Here is a 25,681-nt window from a genome sequence, read left to right as displayed (position 1 = left end):
GTTGGGATGCTTTCCAAATCTCATAATTAGGTGACAAAGAGGCAAAGGTTTTGGGGAAAAATAAACTAAACTTTAAAACAGAAGTTGTAGATATTTTCACATTAAAGACATTATCCATATACACACGAGGCCATATTCACACTGCCCACCCTCCTGCATCAGCACACACCCCAGCCACTTCCTCCCCACACTGGCAAACCTGAGTGTGTCCGTCTGAAATCACCACTGCTCTTTTGACAGCTGTCACTTCGGTATTCACAACAGGGCGACTAAGTGCGTGTAGTACTGTGAACATGGCTCAGAGAGCCTGAAAGAATATGCCAGTCGCTGGAATGATCCATGCATGCAGAAGGTTAAATAACTACACTTCTCTGTAACTGTGGAGCAATTTCAAGAGCTTTCCTAAGGCAAGAGTTCTGAAAACTGGGACGTCTTCTCAGTTAGAGACACATAAGGCTGGGTGCACATGCTGCTTGTGAACGACCTTTCAGGAACCTTCAAGCTCCATCAACAGTCAAAACGAATGTTTCTTTTGTTGTCTTGATTAAAGCTCTCCAGTTGTTTCCGCTGCGACTCTGAAAGGAGCCATCTTTGCAGCCCCAGCTCTGCCAAGGCAGGCAGCTGTGGCAGGGCTGCTAGCAGCTCGCTGAACCATGTCCCGCAGTCACGGCAGGATGACGGGCGAAGGCTGACATCCAGCACTGAGAGTTCTTTGAACGCTGCTAAGCCTTGACAGAAAAGGAGCCACCCTTCATCAGAGATGTTGTTGTTGTAACTCACATCCAGCTCCCGTAATCTGCCTAGATGGCCGTCCTGCGCCAGGAACGCTGCAAGAAATTGAGAGACACAAACACAGCTAACACATCCTGGAGATGGCTGGAACAGCTTGTTAAAACGTTGCTCCTTCCTTACACCTTATTTAAATGTTTTGGGTTTTTTTTCAGCAGTCAAACAGCAAGATTCAGCTCCTCAGCAAAATAAAATCACTTGCTGTTGATCTCGGAAGGACTCTTTTATCGCAGCTGAAGGAGTGTGTAACATTTGGGGTTGCTTGTGATTTGAAAGGAACAGAAGCAATGAGTTAAATTTGTATGGCAGCCTGTGAATCAGTTGGAAGGAGTGCAAATGAAAAGAGGCAGAGAGACTTTACAGGGAGATTTAGAAAGAAAGCAAAACTCGATGAGGTTGCATGATTACAGCAGCTACCTCTCACTGTGGGAGAGTAATGGACATAATATGCCCTAAAGGAAATCGGGATGCTTAAGATATGACTGGCAAAGAGGACACCCATGGAGAGTGATGTTTGTCAACTCAAAAATATTCAGACTTCATCTCAGCAGCTTTCAGATTACAGAGCTTTAGTAGCTGTCACACAGCCACTGCCAGTCTCAGAAACAAACCCCACGAGTCAGGCCCACAGAATCACAAGGATGATCATAAATAAACAGATTTTTAATAGGATCCTGGGATTTATTCCTTCATCAGGTTCCCACTTTCCAGCATTTCTGAGCAGCTGCTAAGAGGTGGGAGAAAATATTTCTGTTTTAATTCTCCCACAACAGCCTGGCCCCAGAAGCACACTTAGTGGACTGAGAGCTGGCAGTGCCTGTGTTACTAACAGTCACTACCTACATTTTCTATAAGTTACTGAACCACAAAACAGCAACTGAGCAAAATAAAATTCTTCAGAGGCAGCATAAAATAAAAGTTAAAATAAAATCAGACATAAACCCTGCATTTTCTAAGTGGTGCCTTTTTGTATTGACAGATAAAACAGCTAAAAGATTCTTTGCACTTTTACTTTTCTTTCAACTTTTGCACTCTGCATGCACAGGGGACAGCCCTCAGCAAAATGAAAACCCAGTTTTGAAAACCCACTGCTGTATTTCCCATCTTTTCCTTTGATTTATGCAAAAACATGCTCAGCTCATGGAACAAGTCCCTTCTGACTTGTGGTCTAAATGCCCCAGCATCTTGACTGCTAGTAAATACCACATTATACGTACTTAGAAGTGTCAAATCTTCAGTCACCAAGTTACAGCTGCTCAGTCTTAACACTTGAATCTCCGTTGCAAGCTTTAGTGCTCCCAAAAGCAGCTTTAGGTTCCCACCAACGCACTTATTCCAAGATAGGTCTAATATCTCCAGTTCAGGAAGGTGAAGGGCAGCCTCAGCTGAAAAGATTAAGACCAGCAACTTTTGCTTACTAAGAGAAGACAAAATGGCCTCGATAGACACCTCACTGGCAATTCACCTGCAAACAGACTCCTAAAAGGCTGCCTACTTGTACTTACAATGACTTATTTTACCCTAATAAAAGCCAGACAAAAGAATATAAGAAGAGCCTGCCTGTCTATTTAAGGACTCTGTGGAGGAGGTTCTTGCACTGTTTACATTATTGGCTTGGCCTTGTCCCACTGAAGTAAATTTAATTTAAGAGCTTGTTTTAAACTATTTTATATCCATTTAAAGACAGCATTTTTTTTGCTGTGAACTCACCATGCAAGGTGAAACTTTGTTATCTTTTGACAATACCAATTTCCATGATGTCACTCTTACATAATTGTAAGGATATAAATACAGTACTGTTCCTGCAGGGATCTCAGATCAGTTTAGTTTGCTCCTGCTGAAGGCAAACAAGCTTTACTATAGGTTTCAATGCCACTCATAAGCAGCATAAAATGTAAGTACAATACACAGTGACTAACAGATCCCTCTGCACTTAAATTTTATGTGCCATATGGAACACCTATCAAAGGGACAGTGCAGCCACTAATCCACTGAGATTCGCAATAAGTAGGCAAGAGAGGCTGAATTTACACACCCTGTGTCAGACTGGACTTTTCTTCATGGCTCTGCAATACTTTCCCACTACTGCAGTCATCACCTTCATTCCTCCACTGCCCCATCCTTAACTACATCTCAGAAAGTTTCAGAAGAAACTTCTTCCTGCAGCGAGGTGAAAAACTTTCAGCCAACACTTTCCCCTACAATAGTGCAAATGCAGGGGTTGGAGTCGAAGATCTCCTGAGGCCCCTTCTAACCTCTAACATCCTGTGGTTATAGCACAGTATGAAATCATGTTTTCCTTTCTTTTCCAAAAGCAGGGAGTATGCAAAAGCTTCCTGACAGACAAAACACTACAGACTCACAGAATGGTTTAGGTTGGAAGGGACCTCAAAGATCATCTCAGTTCCAACCTAAACTAAAAGGGCTTTATCCGATCAAGTGTAATGGGTGAAGACATAGAGTGGTCTTCCTTTGCAAGCAGGTCTCGTGAAGCACTGGCATCACCACAGGCTCTTTACCTCAGGACCTGTGCAATAACATAACCTCTGTCTCTGGAGTTCAGCCAAAGGAGAATGAAGTGCTTTGTCCCACAAGGATACAGAGAGAATAGACACATTTTAATAAAACCCTTTCCTACCTAGTGATGAAAACAACTCTTCACTTAAATCACAGTTGCTGATGGCCACGGATTTCAGCTTTGGTAAAAACCTGAGCCTGCCCAGAAGAGGATCAGGTGAGACTCCTATATTTTTATTTGAAGATAAATTCAGCTCCTGAAGATTGGAGAGTAAAGGTATCACCTGGGCTATGAAAACATGAAATATCTATTAGGCAGTCACTGATCCAGAACAAATATGTTGTTGTATATTTACTTGATATAATTTCTTGTCTTTATAAATCAATCTGAAAGTCAAGGCCAAGTTTTGACACTCAAATTTATGGTGAGTAGGGTTTAAGTCCATAAATAGCCTTGTAATTTTCACAGCAGGGATGTGTAAGAAATTCACTATTATACACTGCCTGGAAGGTTGTCAGAATATGGCTTCCTGTTGGAATTTTCTAGGTGACATAGGGAATTTAACATGAAATGTGATGAGAGTTACTTCCAAATATCTTCTCTGCTCACTGAAACTCATTCATATTCATGTTATTATTCTCTATTAGTCAACAAATTAAAACCAAATCATGACTGCTATTACTAATAGTTAATATTACCCCATGCATCCTCATGAGCTTTTCAAATTCTCTTCTTTGTCATTAAGATGGGGACAATAGAAGCTTTGAGTCATGAGATTTTTGTTATTTTACTGAAGAGTGAAAAACAGTCAAAAAGTAATGAGAATGCAGACAGAAAAACAAATCATCTCACTGGCTGAATGGGAAAAGCTTTTGACTTCCTGATGGTATTTAAGAGTTGGATCACTTCAGCCTAGGGCTGTAATTTTCAGCTTTTCCTCAAAGCAGCAGCAATGCCAGGTCCCCACCTTCAATCTCTACTTGACACTCAGAGTTTTAGGCAGTTACCTTTACATGTATATCCACACCTTGGATCTATGGCAGTTTAAATCATCACGAGAACTGTCTCTGAATGTTTCCAAAATTACTGATTATCAACACAGGCAGTGCTCAGTGCAGTTCATACATTCCCATTGTGGGCCTGAATCATGGCAGATTCAGGTCCATAGTTCCACATGGGATCAGTTACTATAAGATTTCCTTTGAATCAGAAAAAGAACCCACTCAACATTGATCAAGACAGCTATTCTCCACACTGCACTGTCAGAGCTGCCTGATGGAAACATCCTGAGGTCTGCTAGACTGGGCAGAATCTCTTACACCTTTGAGATACTTTCAGAAACCAAAACCTAGATTCTGAACGGATTTCCTCAGTGTATCCTTACACAAAACGGTCACATCCTCTTCTGTCACACAGCACTGGTGGAGATCAAGGATTTCCAGATTTTTCAAGCTGGCCAAATGAGCAGTGAAGTCTTTAAAGCCACCACCAATCTCTTTGTTACACGATATATCTAATTTTCTTAGCTCTGCAAGGTGCTGTAAAGCAGCATCTGAAATGGAAAAGGGAGCAGGCTGGTCACTGGCTGCTGCAACAGCACAGATCACAGCTTCAGCATTCCTTTAAAATCAAAGTTTGCACAAGGTATTGCAGGCAAAGCTCTTAGACTAAGCTTCAGTGTATAATCACAGCAGACATACAGTAATGCCACAAAGCTTCCCCATCTCTGCAACTCCATTCCCCTCTGAAAGAGCAGGTGAAGGTGAGGCCAGCTCATCCCCCAGATCCATTCAGTCCTCAGCCTTTTGCTGAAATTACTACTGGATGTGCTAATTAGTGCCAGTTGTTTTGTCTTACAGATCAGACGTCCACTAGGGAGAGAGAATACAGATAATAAGCCCATTTCATATGGCATCACTGGACACTTGTTAAGTCATGATGGTGAATTTGAGTTTCCCTCTGAGAGGAGAATTACCTTGTTAAAAGTTTGCCAGTCTCTCTGTGCCCTTGTCTATGTTCTGTCAGGGGAGAGAGGAAGCACATGCAGAGAGCCACTAATCTACCCTAAGATGTGTCTCAGATAAATGGTGTGGAGGGTGACTCTTCCCATTGACTTTCACATGCTTGAGCTCAGGGAAGATAAATGCTACTCCTGCTGGAAGTCTCTGTAGCCTTTTATCAATCCTCAAACAGCAAATAACGGTTGCCCATTAATACTGCCAAACCATCAGCAAAATCCCACCTCATTGCCTTTCCTAAATGATTTTCAGATGTACAATTTATTCAGAATGAAAGTCTTTCTGAACATAAAGTCTAACCTAGGCCCTGGAGGCTGTCGTGCTTTAATCCACACATGTGCAAGTTTAACTCTTTCAAGCCTGGCACATTTTTCAGATCCTGAGCAATAGCTTTCATGCTGGAGCCGATGTGTGTGTTGATAGAGAGATCTAATACCTCGAGGTCTGGGATCATAGGCAGAATTTCAGCTAGGGAAAAAAATAAGACAAGAAAACCAAGACTTGTAAATGTTTGGAAAATATGTAAGTGAACCTTAGAAAAATATACCACCCTAACAAACAGGAAGAGGTTGGTTTTGCCTGTATGTGTGGTTTAGACTTACTAAGTTTCTGTTCTACCTAAAAAATACAGCAAAATAAAGACTGGATAGGGATCAAGAAAAATCAGTGAAAAGTTTGTATGAAAAGAAAGGTGGAAAAAAATACAAGAACAGTACAAAATACAAGAAAAGCACAGGGGAATAAAAAGGCAGGAAGACAAAGAGAAAGGCAAATTTCTACTGAACAGAGAGAGGACTGTGTGTTGCATGTGGGACACCTCCTGCAGTGGAGATGAGACCACAAGGGCTTTTCTTTAGGGATAGAATATCTTTCAAAATACAGAATCAGATCAAAAGACCACACAGGATTCAGTTGTGGTGAGAGGAAAGAGTGGAGAGGTGATGAGTGGTTAACAACTCAGCCTCAATTCCTATCCCTCAGGCCTTCTTTCCCATCTCATGGCTGAATACAAATTCAGCTGCTTAATTCTGTCACACATGACTTGCTCAGGGTCTCAAAGGATGCAGCCACTCCGGATCACTGAGGCAGACTGTGGTTTAGATCAAACCCTACCTCATTTGATCAGAGAGAACAACTTTCTTCTTTTGAAGAAACTGCATTAAATCCACACAGTCTGTAGTAAATGCTGTTATAATGCAGAGCCTGAAATAAATTAACTTTCCACTAATCCTGAACTCAATTCAACCATCAGCTAAGTCAGACAAGTGACACTGTGAGGCCAGACTCAGTCCAGCTAGATGGACACACATACCAAGGGATTCTCCATCCTTTGCTGTCAGGTTACAGTCTGTAATTTTCAGAAGCTTTAATTTGCATCCTTTCTGGAGTTTTTTTGTCAGGAGTGACAGTTTTCCACTGATGTTACTGTTCCATGATAAATCCAGTTCTTCAAGTTGAGAAACAATTTCAGATGCCTGTCCTGTAACAGAAGTCCAAGATGTTTTGCTCCAGGTATCAAATTCAGTGAGAGATAAAAAAACCAAATAAGTTTGGAATGGATTTAAGAGGATGGTTAATCACTGAATTCTCAACTGGCTTGCCAGGAAAATTGATATATGCCATGAATCGTTGCTACTGCAGCCATGGTGTGTAAATCCTCACCTTGTCTGAGAAGCAATAGAGATCACAAGTCATTGTCACAGTACACATAGAACCTATCCAGGTTCCTAGATCCTCATCAGACTCTTTGGCCATCACTGTAGACCTGTGTCAGGACCCAGAAAGTCCAGACTACAGGGAAATCAATACAAATGACAAGCCTGAATTTACTGTTCTGAATAGTTCTGCTCTATTTTACCTGGCAGACTTCCAACATCCTCTATACTACATCCACAGGTCATTTTGAAGGGGATGAAAGAAGTCCTCTCACAACTACTTCTGAAACATAAAACTTGCATTTCTGAGAGGAATTTCTGACTCACATCATAACAAATCAAGATGAGCATGGTTTTGACCCAAACTTTCCCACGATCCAAAGCAGACAGCACTGATTTCGATTACACTCAGTACATTCAGCAAAATGAGCCTTTTCCAGGCTTGATGCACCCACCAACATGAATTGTGTTAGTGCTTCTTTGTAATGCCAACACCCCACTGCTAAATCCAGCTTCCTCACTTCCTTTTCAGAGGAGGGATGCAGATGCATATTTGCATAAACTCATTCCCAAGAAGGATCAATTAATCAGACCATATGCAAATATGGTTTCAAAGTGTCATACAGAACATCAAGCCAATAACTGAGAACTGTATTTTAATAATAAACCCCTCTCATGTCTGTGTGTTTTCATAATTAATTCTTCACAAAAGATTTATAATAGGAAATTAATGATTCCTCTTTTTGTAAATGAACATCCAGGTTTGAGAGAAAAGGATATGTCTTGACTTTGGTTTTAAAGTGCTGTTCTCAGTCTTGAACACTGAGCAGTGCTCTGCAGCTGAGAAGTGGGTTTGCCCCTGCAGCACAGCCTGTCTCTGTTTGACATGGGGACTAGCATTTCAAAGACATTTTCCACCCAGAAGATAAATAAAGGAGTACAACTCCTGGAATTGTTTCCTGGAATCCTTTCTGAAGCACCTCTCCTATGAGGAGACACTGAGGGAGTTGGGGCTGTTCAGTCTGGAGAGGAGAAGGCTCCAAGGTGACCTTATTGTGGCCTTTCAGTATCTTAAGGGGGCTAAAAGAAAGCTGGGGAGAGATTTTTTAGGATGTCAGGTAGTGATAGGTCTTGGGGGAATGGAACAAAGCTAGAAACTAATAGATTCAGACTGGATGTTAGGAAGAAGTTCTTCAGCATGAGGGCAGTGAGACCCTCAAACAGGTTGCCCAAGGAGGTGGCGAAAGCCTCATCCCTGGAGGTGTTTAAGGCCAGGCTGGATGAGGCTCTAGACAGCCTGATCTAGGGTAAGGTGTCCCTACCCATGGCAGGGAGGTTGGAACTAGATGATCCCTGTAGTCTCTTCCAACCCTGACTGATTCTATGTTTCTATTCTATCACCTCTCACAGCCACAGTTCTGAGCAATCACATAGGAGAGATTTGGTTTATGGTTCTACTTGAGGCATTGATTTCTAAGGACAATGCACTGAGTTCACAAGTGGTCACATCGGCCCAGACAGATGCTGTTTTCAAAATCACAAGCAAAAGCAGTGCAGACTGACTGTTGCTGTTCCACATGTCAAGAACATCACGTTTAAATTCAAGTCCTACAAACAGTTTCAGCAGAGGCCGAGCCAGAAAGAGGAAGGAAACAGCACAGGAGAACAAGGCAGAATAAATCAATTGGAAATACAGCAAAACTCAAGAGGGAAAAAAAAAAATAAGAAAGGGTGTTGAAAAAGGAGGAAATAAAATTTAAAAATGTAATGAGACTGAAACACAGATTTCAACCTCAGCAGAAGTAGACCAAGTATTTTTACCAGGTTTTGTAGAGAGGCAATTTTCCTCCCCAACAGACAGCATGACCCACTGTTCACCTACCACCAGATATGTCATTTTATTACTGACTTTTCCTGGGAAAAGCCTGATATGAATGACATAAACCCCAGCTTTATAACTCAGACTGATTTTCACAACTTGCAAAATAAGCAGCAGTTTCTAGAATTCCCAGCTGTTTTTTGTTTCTTGTGTTTCTCCTTCCTTTTTGATACAAATCACAGACCCACCTCAGAATAAACTCCAGGCCCAGAGGTAAATGACTCAGCATCAGAACCTGAGTGTATAACACCATCTTTAAAACTGTTAAATCTAATGCCCTGTCGGGGAACAGGGTTGCAGGAATTCCAAGTAAGTAAGTAAGTAGAAGAATAAGATCCTTCAGGAATTGCAAAACGAATTTATGATGCTCTGAGGCAGCACTGGTGGTTTAAAGTCTCCTCCAAAAGAATATTTTTTCCTTTTGTGATGAGCACTCATCTGTCCTGCAGCATGAAGACCTAAGGTGACCCTGTTATGACTGCCTGTTTCAGTTCTCTGCTTACCATTAGATATCAAAGCTAGCCAAAATAATACTTATCCAAATTGAAAACAGGCTTTCTTGCAAACAGGACTGAATTCTGTTCCCTTTTGAATGTAAAAGCCTAGTACCCTGAGGAATGAACTCAGCAGAGACACTCAAATGTATAAGGCCACTGATAAGCCCAAGTTCTGTGCACTCTTTCACAGCAGGACTTTATGTTGCCCAGTGTGGAAGCAGCAGGAGTAGGATGCGCTGAGGTCATAGAATCAACCAGGCTGGAAGAGACCTCCAAGATCATTCAGTCCAACCTAGCACCCAGCCCTATCCAGTCAATTAGACCATGGCACTAAGTGCCTCATCCAGGCTTTCTTTGAACACCCCCAGAGATGGTGACTCCACCACCTCCCTGGGCAGCCCATTCCAATGCCAATCACTCTCTCTGCCAACAACTTCCTCCTAACATCCAGCCGAGACCTCCCTGGCACAACCTGGGACTGTGTCCCCTTCTTCTGTTGCTGGTTCTGTGGGAGAAGAGACCAACCCCACCTGGCTACAGCCTCCCTTCAGGTAGTTGTAGACAGCAATGAGGTCTGCCCTGACCCTCCTCTTCTTCAGGCTGCACACCTTCAGCTCCCTTCAGCCTCTCCTCACAGGGCTCTCACCAGCTTCCTCACCCTTCTCTGGACACTTTCCAGTGTCTAAACATCTCTCTTGAATTGAGGAGCCCACAACTGGACACAGTACTCAAGGTGGATTATATTAGACTCAAGCTGTCTGGAAGTAAATGTAAACGAAATCCTGTACCTAAGGAGATGACATCCTCAGCTGTCAGCCTGCAGTTGTTTAGTCGAAGGACTTTCAACAGGTTCACGTGATGAAGATGAACAGTGAGAGCTTTCAAAGTCCCACCAATGCAGCCATTCCAAGACAGGCTGATCTCTTCCAGCTCTTGAAGAAATGGCAGTAAAGAAGCTGTAAAAAAAAAAAGTTTTATTATTAAAAAATAAAGTGTGCTATGTTTGCACATTATCTACTCACCCTGGAGTTCAGTACATTTTAATACAGAGATGCTTCCTACAGCCAATATAGCATTATAAAGCCATGACAATTTGCACCTCATCTTTCTGTAGTTCCAATGTAAGGACTTTCACCTGCTTCACACACTTGTATCATTTTTATATTTAAATATGTTGCATAATTTATACCCTTTATTAATTAATATTTCTCATGGAGCTAGGACTATCAGATGAAATATTAAACCCAGGCCTTTATAAAAGCAAGAGAAGGCAAAAAAGGAGAGTGAATAATTGAATAGGCAAAGAAGAATTAATGTATTAATAAAATGTGTATTTACCCAGCTCTGCTACATCTGCTGCACTTAGTGCACAGTTATTTAGATCCAGATTCTTGCTGTTGGGGTTCTTTCCCAGTTTCTGCATGAATTGGTTAAATCTCTGCTCACCAGATGGTGACTCTGCTTCAGAAATAAGATGTGAGAGTCCATCTGAGTAAGAAAGAAAGAAGGTCCTGATTACCTCTGCTACTAACACAATATGTTAAAACTTGTCTGTGGCTCTAGGGTGAACATTTTAGAAAATGGACTAAATCTGTCAGGAAACCAGGCTCTGGTTTTGACCAGTGTGGACCAATAACTTGAGTAAGAAGATCATTATAGATCAGAGCACCACAAAGCTCCTGGTGCAGAGTGAGAAAAAGAATTTCCTGTGGAACATCTCCATGCTACCAGTGACTTTGGATGTTTGCACCACCAGTTCAAGAACATGAAATTCATGCAAAACTCTGAATTTGCAGCTACTGTAGATTGGCAGGTGGTATAACCACCTCTGCCTGTCTGCACTGTAGCCACGCTGATCAATATGGAGTGTACTTAATCAGCACTGAGTGGGCCTGCAATTGTGCAGTGAATCTGCTGCATCCTTCATGCAGCTTGGGTTCATTCTCATACATTGTATGTGTAAGCCAGCTCCTGCATTTCTTGGCTTTGTTAAGCAGCTCTATCTTATCTTATCTTCTTCCAACAGTTTGTACAACAAGGAAAATAGTATTTAGTCATTGATTAACCCTTTAACAGATCAGTAATTTCATCTAATGTCTATAGGCAGTTAAAAAAGCACCCAAAAATTACACAAACCAGCATTCCCAGTCTCACTATCTGTCTTCTCGCTGTTTCCCCAAAACTACTCAAAACTCTTAGGACAAGGATGAGGATCTAAGCCTCATGATCCAGCTCCCTTTTAGAATCAGTCTCATATTCTCTAGTATGGATGCAAGGAGTGTTTTTGTGTGTGTAAAATAACATACATGATGAATTTCCATTCCCTTGCTTTCCTCCTCATCAGTGTCCAGTGGTCAAAAACATCTGCTCTTGTTGCCTGTCTTTACTAGCAGGATGGGCAAAGACCTATCTTAAACACAGGCCAAGGTACTGCTCAGAGCTTGGTTTTGAAACCAAGTAAGCTCTGCAACTAATGAGCTGACTGCAGCACTGACCACTCACATTGGAGATAGAGAGTTCGCCCAAAAGCTTTATCCCTCCTCAGCAACATGGATCTCACTCCTTGCTTCAAACCTACCAAATTAGAAGGTACATGCTTGACAGTGGTCCAGTCAGAAGCAAATCCTGGCTAAAGGACAAACTGTAGGCAGCAAAATGCAGAACTCTGTTCAGCAAGAGAAGCAGCTGATTTTCTATGAATTAAATACATACACATGCACACCTGCATTACCTTCTACAGAGAGCTCTTGCTTCTCATTCTGATCATCAGTTCCAGAGTTGTTTATTTCTGTTCCTTTGATCTCACTTCTGTCCTTGCCCTCAGATTTCCCAACATCAAAGCCCCTGCTTTGAACAAGTGTTCAGGGCAGAGTACTTAAAATTATGAAAAATCTTGCTCTTCAGAGCCCATCAGGGCTGTATTTCATCAAGGTACAAAGCCTAAACAAAACAAACCACTGTCCATAGGTGTGTGCACACATTTATGGAGCTGTAAAGCAACACTGCTCACCCTGGCTGTGCCTTCATGCTGCAGAGTAACATTATGTTAAAGACAAAGAAACGTACCTGTCTTTTCCATAGGCACACTGGAGAATCTCTTTCACGTTTCAGAAGACTTTTAGGACTTGCAGAAGTGAGCCATAACATGCAAACAAAACCTCACTTCTTTCCCTAAGAGGACTTTCCAGGTAGTTTTACTTTCAGAGTTTCTGCCTTCATCAGTTTTGAAAACAGCAGCTCAGCACAAGCAGTTTGTGGTTCCTTCCCAATGCCTCTATTCCTCTGCACTGTGTCCCTCTGTCAGCCTGCTGTCCCTGGCCTTTCTTTTTTTGGGGGGAGGTTTGAAAAATCCTTTTAAATGCTCCGATCATGCCCCAGCTTGGATCACTCACAAGGCAGAAATCAGGAAGTAACAGCACAGACTTCGATAGTTAACTACTGCATGTCCCTGACCAGCTGTTGTTAGAAGAGGCTGATTCACCTTCTGGATCAGGTTACAAAACTACCTAAAGAAAAGCTCTTTGTTTATCCACCGCTTTTGTCCGTACTGGCCAGAAATAGGGCTTCGGGCTGAGCAAAGCACTGCTGTCAGGGCAGTGTTGTGGAGGTCAGTGAGGAAAAGGAGCACAGAGGACTAGAGCGCTCCTGTTCATTTTAGGGCAACAGAAGACCCAAGAGGAGAGGTCATCCTGCACCATCCAGCACAATCTGCTTGTAGGCAACAGCATGATACACGGCACACATACATTAAATTTCACTACACCTTTTTTGTCAGTCTATCTGCCTTAGAATCTGATCTTTATCACAGCAATTTTTATTATTTCTAGCTTATACAATACTCTTGGATGTTTATGCTGAATCTCTTTAGCTTTGATGATTCTTTTTAACTGATAAAGTTTTCACTTTCCTAAGTTAAATCAACCACTCTTCTTGTCTCTTCTCATGTGGCAAACTCTTTATTTCCCTATCACTTCCTGCTCACCTGTCTGCACCTGTTGCAATATAATTTATGCTTCCTTACGTAGAAGGAGCCATCCACTGCTGTGTACACACTAAAGCCATATGCAAACTGGAGTGCTGCTGGTAGGGATCGATAAAGCTGGCCAACAAAACTGCCCATTCTTTGAAAGCAGCTAGGCAGACACCAGCTGTGAGGATAAGCTTGACTCAGTGTATCAACATACAAATTATTCAGAATGGGTGAAATGAAGCACCAGGCCCTGCTGAGAGCCAGCATGTTAAGATTAAGAGAAGAAAAACTTGAAGTGACCTTCAGGAGAATCTTCCTGCTCATGAGAAGGACCATGCTGAGAAATATTTACAGTAGGAACAAAACCACTGTGATGAACCTTCTCTCCCTGCAGGAAGAGAGGGCATATTTTTGCTCCCAGACAGAAAAGATCTCCAAGTTGGTTTTAGGCTTTTCTGATACCACAAGTGGCTATCCTGTCCCAAACTCTGAATCTAAAATATCACTACAGATATGTATCCACTGGGAAAGATCACCTTCCTCTGTGCTAATTCACTTTATGTATTCAGACATCTCAGCTATGCAGACAACTAAACTCCCATCCCTGTTGGTAAGGAATCACTGGATTTAACAGATTTATCTGGTTTATTTGTTGTGCTTAATAACAGAGTAGTCAAGGACGAAACAGAGACAAAACACGTGCCAGACTCTGCTGGCCCAAGACACACAATGCCCACTGCAGCAGTTCAGTGAGCCTGTGGACTGGGAATATCTGATAATCTCCACTCCCTACAACTAGGGAAATCCTTAAGCATGTTAAGCACCAATTACAGTGGCTAGGCTGGGCTCTGACATCAATATGTTAGGTGCTGAGTTGCCCATTCAGAAATTCTTTCACCACTTTAGGCTGTTGAATGATACTGAAAATACCTCATGGCACCATGTCAGCAGCCCTGTAATCCGGTCAGAAGGGAAATGTAGTTTCACAGTGACCCAGTTTCCTCTTCCTAGAAAGCAAATCTTTAGCTATTTTTTACAGCAGCTGTAAGGGAAGAGGGGACAACAGAGTTATACCAAAACAAAGCAGGGTAACCAGAGGGAGGTGGCTGCACTGGACTGAAAACATTACTTTACAATAGGTCTGGGCTGTGCTGTGAACACACAATATCTCATGATGGCCAGACTTGGCTGTGCCCCTGCTGGCTGCTAGACTGGGCCTTGCTGTGTGGGTTGCTGTCTTCTCCATGGCATCCTTCTGAACATGTGTCCTCCTGCTGCCTTGCTAACCTGTGCATCTGCTTCTTACAGCACGTCATGGACAGCACAGGGCAGGCTTAGCTTTTGGAGTTTAAAAATAATGAACTCCTTCCCCTTCTATCCAGTTAAATGGTTTGTGACCATCTGCCGACTGCTCAGTGTCACACTTGTTTATAGCTAACCTTCCCTCTGAGTAGACCTGGGGCAAGGTTAGGAACAGAAACAATTTTGGGTTAAAGTTGCATCCCACACAGCATCCACTGGGGAGAGATTAATGTGGGGTTTTGTACTTTACCTCATTGTGACTCCTTAATCCGGCATATATTCTGAAGAAATAATGCCATTAGAGGATTAGTGCCACAAGTTCATTTGAAAAAAAGGATTTGCAAACACTGAAATCCTATATTCTATGCACTTAATCACTGAGTATCATTTTGGGGATTTCCTCTCCCTTTAGTAGTGTCTCTTCCAATGAAACCCAAGTAAAATAGCAACTCTGCTTTTGGTGGCCCTCATTAGCCATTAAATGAAAATAACCCCACAAGCACCTGGTTAAAATAATAGAGAATCTAAAGCCATCCTTGCTGATATGCAACCACTGCAGCTATACCCAGGAAGCACCTGGGCCAATATTTATATAGAATGTGCTGATTTGGCATGTTTCTGTCATAGGGAGGTTTAATATTCTGAGTCCTGTAGTAACACAGTGACTTTTGTTTGCTTCTCGGGCAGTTCTCTCGCCCAGCCTTGCTCACACCCCAGGGAAACCACTGTTCTGCTCTCTGTGGGAGGAGGAGACTGAAGCACTGCCACATTAGTCTCTCTCCCTTTCCTTAGCAGGCATCTCTGCTGCTCTTTCCCCTTTCAGCACAACTTTTACTACCTGCAGCAGTTTCTGTGGGCTTCCCTTGCTTGGCTCAGTTTGGTGCAGCCTGCCTAGGTGGGCAGGAGGAGGAAATAGGCTCAATGCCCATTGCTGACCTTGACAGTGCCAGGTGACTTGCCCTTGGGGTGTGTTGGCTCAGAGTACCTGTGCCAGAAGCTGCAGCAACATGAGGGCATGGGAAGTGTGGCCTGCTTCAGGACCAGGTTCACTGCCTTCATCTTTCCCAGGCACATCAAACTGCGCACTCCACAGCTCTCTCCATCATCCCTTTCCTGCCTCTTTCTTTTGTCCTCCAACTTTGATCCTATACTTGAGGCATTAAAATTCAGTCTTACCTACACAGCTGAAAAGCCTTCAGCTGGCACTGATGACACATTGGTAGTGCCACAGGATCTGCATTGTCCACTAATTTGATGTGGATTCTCTTTCCACCCAGGAATTTGCAGAAAGGGAGGGATTGGCTTAAGGACCAGACAAAAACCTTCAGAAGAGGCTGCAGGTGGGACAGACCATTCCTTGAGGATTAAGGAAAAGAAGTCTGAACACGGGCCAGCAGTGTGTCCAGGTGGCCAGGACAGACAATGGCATTCTGGCCTATATCAGGAACAGTGTGGCCAGCAGAACAAGGGACTCAGCAATGGTCAGGCCACACCTTAAGTAATGTGACCAGTCCTGGGCTCTTCAATTCAAGAGAGACATTGAGGTACTGGAATGTGTCCAAAGAAGAGTGACAAAGCTGGTGAGAGGCCTGGAACACAGCCCTGTGAGGAGAGGCTGAGGGAGCTGAGGGTCTGCAGCCCGCAGAAGAGGAGGCTCACTGGTGTCTACAACTACCTGAAAGGAGGTTGTAGGCAAGTGGGGGGTTGGTCTCTTCTCCCAGGCAACCAGCAACAGAAGAAGGGGACACAGACTCAAGTTGTGTCAGGGGAGGTCTAGGCTGGATGTTAGGAGGAAGTCCTTGCCAGAGAGAGTGATTGGCATTGGAATGGGCTGCCCAGGTAGACATGTTCAAGCAAAGCCTGGATGAGGCACTTAGTGCCATGGTCTAGGTGACTGGACAAGGCTGAGTGATAGGCTGGACTGGATGATTTTGGAGGTCTTTTCCAACCTGGTTAATTCTATGATTCTAAGAAGCTGCATTCATGAATGGGAAGTGCTCTGCAGAACCTAGGTAAGGAAACATAGCTTGGGCTTCTATGTAGAGCTCAGCACTGTGCTGTCATCTAGATAAATACTCTCAGAAACAGTGTGCCACACCAGCACTTCCCAGGAGCAAAATCATCCCAGTCTTCCCTGCACTGAGGTCAGCATGCATGCCTGAGGATTGTTTGATCCAAAGTATCTGAGTATCCTCATAATTTCCCACAAAATAAACATTCACCCTCCTGATTTTAACAGCCCATAAGCTTCCAATAGTTCCCAAGGCAGCTGTTTAAAATAAACGTCACTGAGTTATGAAAACTAAATCCAGCTCCCTCATTCAATATATATATATATACAACCATAGACAGACCACAGGAAGGGTTTGAAGAGGCACTGAGAACATACAAAACCAGCTAAAACCTTGGGTTCTGAAACACATACTCCTCTGAGGAGCTTTGAACTTGGTGAGACTTTTTCTGAGTGGAAAGGTTGAGGAAGATTTTGACATTTCATTTTCCTTTTAGACTTTGAGACATAACAAAAAGTGAATTATGACAGACTGGTGCTGTGATGCAAAGGAAGATTCTGCCTGACCTGAAGGGGCTGCACACACAGCAGGACAATCTTCAGGTGCCTGTGCTAGATGAACTGGTCATGAGCAGAGGTGTCTGACAGCCCCCCTGTTGCCACTGGTTTATGATAGTTACAGGAATTTCAACCTTGCATTACCAGCACGAGCTGCTAAACATGACCTGTAGAATTCTAAGCCACTCTTTTTGTCAAAGGCAGAATTTACCTTACCTACTGTAAAATAAAATCAATGCTAAGATTTTTCCAATTACCAATTTTGAGTTCCATAACAAGCATGACTAAAAGATCTATATCCCAGCATATATATTTATATCCACCGTGCAGATATTTTTAACCCTGATACGTAGTTACTCCTTTTTAAATGCAACTACACAAATACAAACTTAACATTTAGTTCTCTCTTACAATATACAAATCTGATGGAGAAGTTTTTCAGTCTGGAAAATTCTTTTTGTTTGCACTTCTGTCAGTATTAATCCCCTTTCAGTTAATAATTTACAAGAATGGGTAATCTGCAGAGTTCATGCAAGGCCTGCAAACTATATTAATTACTAGAAACCTAATTAGAAATCAACAGAGTCAAAGGATCAGTGTTACTTCCATACGGTACCATCTGGTACAATAGGTCTGGATAGTTCAGCAAAACTCCTCCTTGCATCCTGTGGAACTTCAGTCTGAATATGTGTTACCAGAGGGAGTGAGTTTACACTGGTACATATCATAGAATCATGGAATCAACCAGGTTGGAAGAGACCTCCAAGATCATCCAGTCCAACCTAGCACCCAGCCCTAGCCAATCAACTAGACCATGGCACTAAGCACCTCAAAGTGCCTCATCCACTCTTCTTGAACACCTCCAAGGAAAGCAACTCCACCACCTCCCTGGACTGTCCATTCCAATGCCAATCACTCTCTCTGCCAACAACTTCCTCCTAAAATCAAGCTTATACTTCCCCAGTCACAACTTGAGACTGTGTCCCCTTGTTCTGTTCCTGGGTGCCTGGCAGAAGAGACCAACCCCACCTGGCTACAGCCTCCCTTCAGGTAGCTGTAGACAGCAATGAGGTCTGCCCTGAGCCTCCTCTTTTCCAGGCTGCACACCCCCAGATCCCTCAGCCTCTCCTCACAGGGCTGTGCTCCAGGCCCCTCACCAGCTTCATTGCCTTTCTCTGGACACCTTCCAGTACCTCAACATCTCTCTTGAAATGAGGAGCCCTGAACTGGGACGTGTTGGAGTCGCACCAAGAAAAGACTGGATGAGGCACTTAGTGCCATGGTCTAGTTGATTGGATAGGGCTGGACTGGATGATCTTGGAGGTTTCTTACAACCTGGTTGATTCTATTCTATTCTAATCCTCTGCTGATCTTGTCAGTATGTTTTAAGCACAGCTGAACCCCAACATTAGGCATTTTCCTCTTCAGAGTGTCCTGCAACTGAACAAGGAACTAGAATATCTACCCTGCAACAAAGCCAAGGGCTGAGAATTGGAGAAATGCTGAACTGCTAAGGACCTCTATAGCTTAAGGGACATTCTGCACACCCAGGACATTAGATGATTACAGGGAAACTGACACACAGCTTGGCCCATTCTTTTCTCTATTTACCATTCCATCTCTTGTGTGTGGACCCAAAGGCAAGATCCCATGTGTTTCCAAACCAGCTGTGCCATCCCAGAGTCCAGTTACTGTTTCGTATCCCAGCATTCTAGGACATCATTTCTTGCTCAAGCTCACTCTTAGAATTTGTAGTTTATCAGTCACAGACTAACCAATCCATGCAGCAGACCACCCCATTCCTTACCCATGCCAGTTGTGTGCACACTATGATAGTTTAAATCTTTCAGGGAAAACATGGAAAGAGTTGATGTTTAGCTAAAGAATTTTTTATGTCTGAACACAGATTTTATTTTGCTGTGTTCTGTATCAGTCCAGCTCACTTCATTACAAAGAAGTAAGTCTCACTTGAACTGTATCTTGCTTCAGTGAACTTCATAATGAGAATAAATAAGGTTCATCACCCTTTCAGGTTCCTCACTTATGACAGACAGTGTGTAGAAACAGTGGATTAATACCTTGCATAGACTCAAGTTCAGCAGGTTCTCAGTTTACACAAATCCAGCATTGCGTTTTGGTAAACAACATAATGGTTGAACTGCAATAAAATTGCCTAACACAGTTCTTTGCTTTCCATTTTTGAAGACCACAAAACCACCATCTGAGCCATGTCTGTCACTGATTTTGTTAAAAGGGAGCAAAGAAATCTCTGACCTGAATCAGTGCTCACAAATTTTCTAGTGACAACAGTAACACTAGATCTACTTTAGTGCATGGAGCTATTTCCACACTGGTAACCCTTCCTGGAACAGAGGAGTTGTGAAAGATGTCTCTGTAGTGTCCATTTCTCTTGACATGAATTGAGAAAGAGAGCCTCCTCCTCCTCCCTTTCATGCAGCTTCAGAATAAACTGCTCCAACTCTTCCAACTCCTTGTGATCTATGATGAACTGATGCTGTCTTGGGGCACCCTATACAGGATGTGCAAATTCCAGTTTTAAGATTCCTGCACTGCTTGCTGTAGAGGTAACTCCAGGCAATAAGGTTGTGCAAGAGTGCATAGAACATGGTGTGAGTCCAGCTCCATTTTTCACTTCAGTGTATGTGAGGTATCAGTAGTCAGGCTACAAACACCAGACACTGGGTGGGAAGTGTTGGTGTTTCCTCAGTCTCAGATTCCTCCATGCCAAGGAGATAACATAGGACTACATGATTCTAAACCATCTCAGCTAACAGTGATGCTGACAGACCGAGGCCCAGGTCCATTTGATGAACTCTGCATTTTTTTGATGTATTCATAACTCATCTCCTATGTCGTCCCTCTCTCTCTTTCCTTTGCTACTTTGCCATTTTTCCTGCTGCTGAAGATGACCAGCAGAAACAGGACTGCTGAGAGACATGCAGACCACTGCATGATTCAGAAACACAGGCCTGCCTGATGCCTATAAAATCCAGTCAAGAACAACTATATCTGCTCTGGAGAGGGACCATTAAAGCATCTTTATGGCTTGTGGTTGTCACACTTCACTACAGCACACAGCAATCCTGTTCCTGTGCCAGAAACCAAAGGCTAGATGCCAGGGCTCTTGTGAAGCACTGTGCTCTCTCTCCAAACTTTCCTCAGTAGGGAAAATCGGGGGGGGGGTGGGGTGTAAATATATATATATATATATATATATGTAATCTAATTATATTGCTGGTTTTGTTTCTACCTCAGGAAGTAATTTTTCCTGGTATTAAACTTCTTGTGGGTTTCCCGAAACGTGATTCACATAGACTAAAACATCTGATGAGAAATGGATGCTTATACAAAGTTTTGCTTTTCATTCATTTGGGCAATCCCATATCTCACAAAGCATTTGCTTCAGCCTCCCTCAAACAATCCTGAAACATCCCAGCAGAGGAACTTTTCTCTAGACAGCATCTACTCATTACATTTCAAAGCACAGGTTTCTGGACACAGCTACAGACCAAGGGGACTGAAGACAAGCAACAACCACAGGGAATTTTTTTCAGGTTATTTTAACTGCTCTCTATTTTTTTCCCCAAATGAACTCCTAAAATTCTTTTTAAAAGCTAGTATTGGGGTTTGGTGGTTTTTTGAGGGTGTGATTTTCTCCTTTATAAGCAAGATACAAAATAACCATGATAGCATTTACCACAAAAACTATGTAGAGTCACAATCACATAAGAAAGACAGAAAGAAAGAAAGAAAGAAAGAAAGAAAGAAAGAAAGAAAGAAAGAAAGAAAGAAAGAAAGAAAGAAAGAAAGAAAGAAAGAAAGAAAGAAAGAAAGAAAGAAAGAAAGAAAGAAAGAAAGAAAGAAAGAAAATAACCAAACCACGATAGCATTTACCACAAAAAAAAATATTTACAGAGTTAAAATCACTTCAAACAAATTAAAAGTAATCCCACATTAGATTCTATGCATGTATTTTGTGTTATAGTGTAAAAAAATAGCCTGTTTTCTGTAAGGACGTGCTGAACTGTAGCAGCATTGCATCCCTTTGCTAATGATCATACTTCCCTGCAAGCAATATTCAATAGGAACGAGCCCATTTTCTCCAGCTTTAGGCATTGTGTTGTTATCTAAGAGAGGATGAGAGGCAGTATTTTGTTGTTGCAGCTTCAGGCAGGTGAATATGGGGCCGACAAACATCAGACCTGATGACCCATCAGCTCACATGGGTGTTAGAAGAAAGGAGTCACTCCTTGATGTTTAAAATCTGCCATTTCCTAGGCATTCATTCTGAGAGCTAACGCACTGACAGTGAGAATTAAAGAGTAAATTGCCGGCTTGAGCAGTATAACCATCTGATCCCTCTGTTAGCCTCACAATATGCTTAACAGGATTTCCATCTTCTGGTTCCTCCCAATCCAATCGGATACACAGTTCTGAGATAACACAGTTCTGGGGTAGCTGCTTGCCAACAGACAGATTTACACCCTGGCTAAAAATCTGTATCAGTAAGTAACACAATGAGTGAGAGCCAGACAATGGTCACCCTTCTCTCATATTTCGTGTTGGAACAGGAAGATTTTAAGTGAATGCACCAAGCGTCTTATAAGCTAACAACAGCTTAGCAGGTTAAATGTGAAATAGGTTTATCAGATCAGCGCAGTGCTCTTCTTGTAATTATGTTTTTACAGCCCGGTTAGAGGATGGTATTGGAGAAGAGCTTGTGATGTCAGAGAGGGTAGGGCTTAGAAACAGGGATGAGGGCTAATCAAGATAAGTTCAATTTGTATTTAAAGTAAAGTCAGCGTTAGTTAAGGCAGTTTTTGACATGTTAATCTTGATGTGTTGTAAAAGCTGCCAATCACGTTACTGAGGCAGCTCGAAAGGAAGACATAGAGAAGGCACGTATTCTGGGATGCTCATGGTGTCTTCACTTCACCCAAAACTAAGGTCCTCGCAATAGATGTAAGTATACATGAAATAAAAAGTTAGAGGTTTTGATGCAAACGGTGACGCAAGAGCTGCTGAGCAACATCAAGAGGTGTTTGGGTTTTCAGATTTTGATAAGGAAGACCTCTCTCATGAGAGAAACTTCACAGGACTTCTTCATGGTGTTTAAGAGCGGGACTGAACTGGAGAAAGCAAAGCGGGGAGCTGGCAGGGGTGATACAGAAACTGTCAAGTAGGTGATTAACTGTGCTCTGGTTTCTTACCAATCTGCTATATGTCTTCTTAAGGGTAAATAACCCTGCACAACACTGCGTTTCTTACGACATCAACTGGATCATTTTAGATGCATTTAAAAATGTATTTCCCAAGTGGAGCGTTTTCACTTGGGGAAAGTTTGTTACTGCATAGTCAGCATTTTCCTAGATATAGATACATAGATAGCATCTTCTTGGATATAGAATGGGTTGCTAATGTATGTGCACAAATGTTTTACTGTCCTGTCTGCCCATAACAATATATTCTTACAAGCTAACTGGTTGTTAATATGTATATGGCTTAATCTCCATGCTAAGCTATCTCTTAAAAGTACAATAGAGAAACCTCAATATTTCACAGATACCTCCTGGAGAAGTGGATTTACCAAACTGGTTTGCAATCAGAATTAATTATGGCTATCACTACACAGATGGATTTGGCTGGTTTAGGTAGATCTAATCTAGACTAATTCAAATTTTGTTTGTGTGCATAGCTTTGCAGCTTGGTGGAACAGCAGTGAGTGCAGTCTGATGCATTTTGCAAAAAGAATATAATCATCTGGTGAGGGTTCCTTACATCTTATTATCTCAGATGTGGGTGGAATTAACTGCAGGCTGAGAAAGGCTTGGGCAATATTGCATTGCCTTCAGAGCTACAATTTCAAGCTCCTCAGCTCCAGACTATGTAAATTTCTGTTTCTCTCTAGTGCCCCAGAGATAATGGAAAGTCAGAAAAAGGCAATTCTAACACAAATAATTTTATCATGGTCTGATCATATAAACTGAATCTGAAATTATTCAGTCTGTTCAAGATGCTGATTTCTGGGTCTGTTTACAGGATTGGGTGTGCAATTTCACATGTAGATCTCACAAGGAGAAAAAGTTTGTCCTAAAAAGTATGACTTCATGCAGTGGTTGGAAATATTACAGTGGAAAATAACAGTGGTCTTACTATCCGGCATATAGAACTTAACATTTATCTTAATATATTGGCAGATATGTTTAAGCTTAGTGTGTGCTGTTTTCTGTTTTGTGATAAAGAAAGCTAACCTGAAATAATTCATGATAAAACCCCACACCATCTTGTCCTACCATAGTGGTATAAGACACATCAAAGGCAGTTCTCTGTCAGAAGATCAGAGGATTTTGGAAAGTCCAAGGGATACCATTGCAATATTTAATATCTTGACTGAGAGGAAGAAGGTACTGAGGATTCAGCACAAGTTTTCTAAATTCAGACTTTTCATTAGCCAGCAAAGTTAAAGAGTAGTTAAATAAAGTTAGTTTTAAATAGCTTTCCTAAACCCCATTCCTCTTTCCACTACCTGGTTTGTATCAGCACTGAGAGTGCTGTTGTTTGCACAAGTATTTCAGGTTAAAATAAGACACAAATCCCACTAGAATTTGCTATTTCACTTGGAAATGTCAGCCTTGATTTCTGCTTACCAGAAAGCTTTCTAGCCCAAGACTTCAATTTCTGGTATTTAAAAATAAAGAGAAAAAGCTTACTTTATATGTTCTAGAAGTAAAATACAGAGATCAGTTCCCCTTTAACTGATCCCTCTTATGCCTCATTTTGCAATCTGTAGGCTTCTAAAAGGACCCAAGACAAGAGGATGATGTTTCATATGTCATCCTTAATTATGAAATAAATCCACAATGAAAACAAATTACATCATGCTTTTTTTCTCTGTCTGTAACTAATGTCATAGAGAGACTCATCCCTTGTAAACAGCTTCTCTGTGTGCCAGTTTGTCAGGACACAGGGCGGGTGCACAATGTTACACACACGTGTGCGCACACACACATACTCTTTCTTGGCTACAACCCCTCTTCTCATTCGTTCTTGCTTCGTTATTTGACTTAGGTTTTGTGAAAGGCTGAGTTAGAGCACTCAGTGGGATCCCAGCTGGAGCCTTTGGGTGCTGCCACAAGTACAAGTTAATAATATCAGCACTGTGGTTCTGCAGAAACCAGTCCTGTGGGTACAGCACTGAGCTGAGAGGGAGAAAAGTTGAGCGCAATTCCCACCTCAGCTGCTTACTGCTCTGTGTCTCTGTGCCTCCAGAGCCATATCAAATGGCATGATGGCTTCTTTACCCTCCACCATCTGTCTGTCTCACCTAATAAACTCCGAGGGCTCCTGCTGTGTGTTTGTGCTCAGCACGATGCATCTCCACCTTTGGTTTTAGTCAGTGCAGTAAACTGACTGTTACCTTAGTGGCACACAGGAATAACAGCTTCCCCTTCCCTCCAGCCATTCCAGTGGGAAGAAGGTTCTATTGTGAACCTAATTTAGTTCCTGAAGGCCTGGCTTTGCCAATACTGAGCCTTGATTTCTCTCTGAGACAGGTGTGTTTAAAAAATGATGAGTGGCAAGCTGCTGGCAGTCTTGCCAATTAGCCAGCTCAAACTGGTGAGCCATCCAGGCCTTGGTGTTGGTGTGCAGGCATGCACTGCAAACTCAGCTGGCTGACACATGCAGTGTAAATATAGTTATTTTCCTTTCTTTAGGGAATGTATCATTCCCAATCCAGTTTTAGGATTACACTCTAATCTCAGTCTCTGAGCAGTCTGTGCCCACATATCTAGGATTAGAATTTAGCCCTACAGCCTCTCTAGCGGTACCTTACCCCAATTAAGAAGACATATTTAATGCTCCTGTATGACATAACGTTGATGGAATTGTTTTCTTGTTTTCCAAAAGTCATTTATTTTGCTGGCTGTGGGCTCTTTAATAAATTCAACCTCTATCTTTATGACTCCTATCATAGGTTGAAGGCAAGAACCCTCAATACTACAGGCAATAACATCAGACTATTGATAAGATTGGAATGTTTATCTATTTTCTAAAGCAGCATCTGATTTCTCAAGTAATCAGGGGTGGGGTTTTTTGTGTAAATATAGAGCAAATGGAAATGAAAAAGAGACTATTTATGAGTCCATTCACAGATTTCACTCATAAGCATGTACAAATATATATTTATATCACATTTAACTGATTTCTCTGACACAGATTCATCTGAGTATTTTAAACAGTATTCAGCTTCTTCCAGTCTGTGGAGCCACTGCAGAGGCTCTTAAAGTTGCTCTTAAAATGGTAATTCCATGTATTTGATGTAAATAAAAGCAGGATTACTTAATGAAATCTTAATGCATTTAACTAAAAAACTTAAGTCTTCCAACAAGTCTCTATTATATGTAAGAGCCTTTATAATATGTAAGAGTACACTGCACTTTGCCAATGTAATGAATAACACAG

The 25,681-nt window shown here is 42.1% G+C and overlaps 1 protein-coding gene across 2 annotated transcripts; it reads right to left on the bottom strand.

The window, feature by feature from the left end:
* Window positions 1–48: 48 nt before the first annotated feature.
* LRRC31 (leucine rich repeat containing 31) lies at window positions 49–12,648 on the bottom strand. 2 transcript variants are annotated; one of them, XM_064164940.1, is made up of 9 exons: window positions 12,423–12,648; window positions 10,695–10,844; window positions 10,145–10,312; window positions 6,638–6,805; window positions 5,626–5,793; window positions 4,692–4,859; window positions 3,428–3,595; window positions 2,007–2,174; window positions 49–827 (listed from the first exon to the last, which is right to left on the bottom strand). In XM_064164940.1, exons 1-9 carry the CDS (start codon window positions 12,433–12,435, stop codon window positions 508–510), a joined length of 1,491 nt encoding a protein of 496 aa, XP_064021010.1. In that variant the 5' UTR covers window positions 12,436–12,648; the 3' UTR covers window positions 49–507. The 2 variants fall into 2 exon arrangements, with proteins under 2 accessions (XP_064021010.1, XP_064021011.1); XM_064164941.1 differs by lacking the exon at window positions 6,638–6,805.
* Between the last annotated feature and the right edge of the window lie 13,033 nt (window positions 12,649–25,681).

The sequence above is a fragment of the Pogoniulus pusillus genome, chromosome 26, assembly GCF_015220805.1.
Source record: "Pogoniulus pusillus isolate bPogPus1 chromosome 26, bPogPus1.pri, whole genome shotgun sequence".
Lineage (NCBI taxonomy): Eukaryota > Metazoa > Chordata > Aves > Piciformes > Lybiidae > Pogoniulus > Pogoniulus pusillus.
Note: the sequence above shows the minus strand (reverse complement) of the source record. Positions and strands in the feature narration are given on the sequence as shown.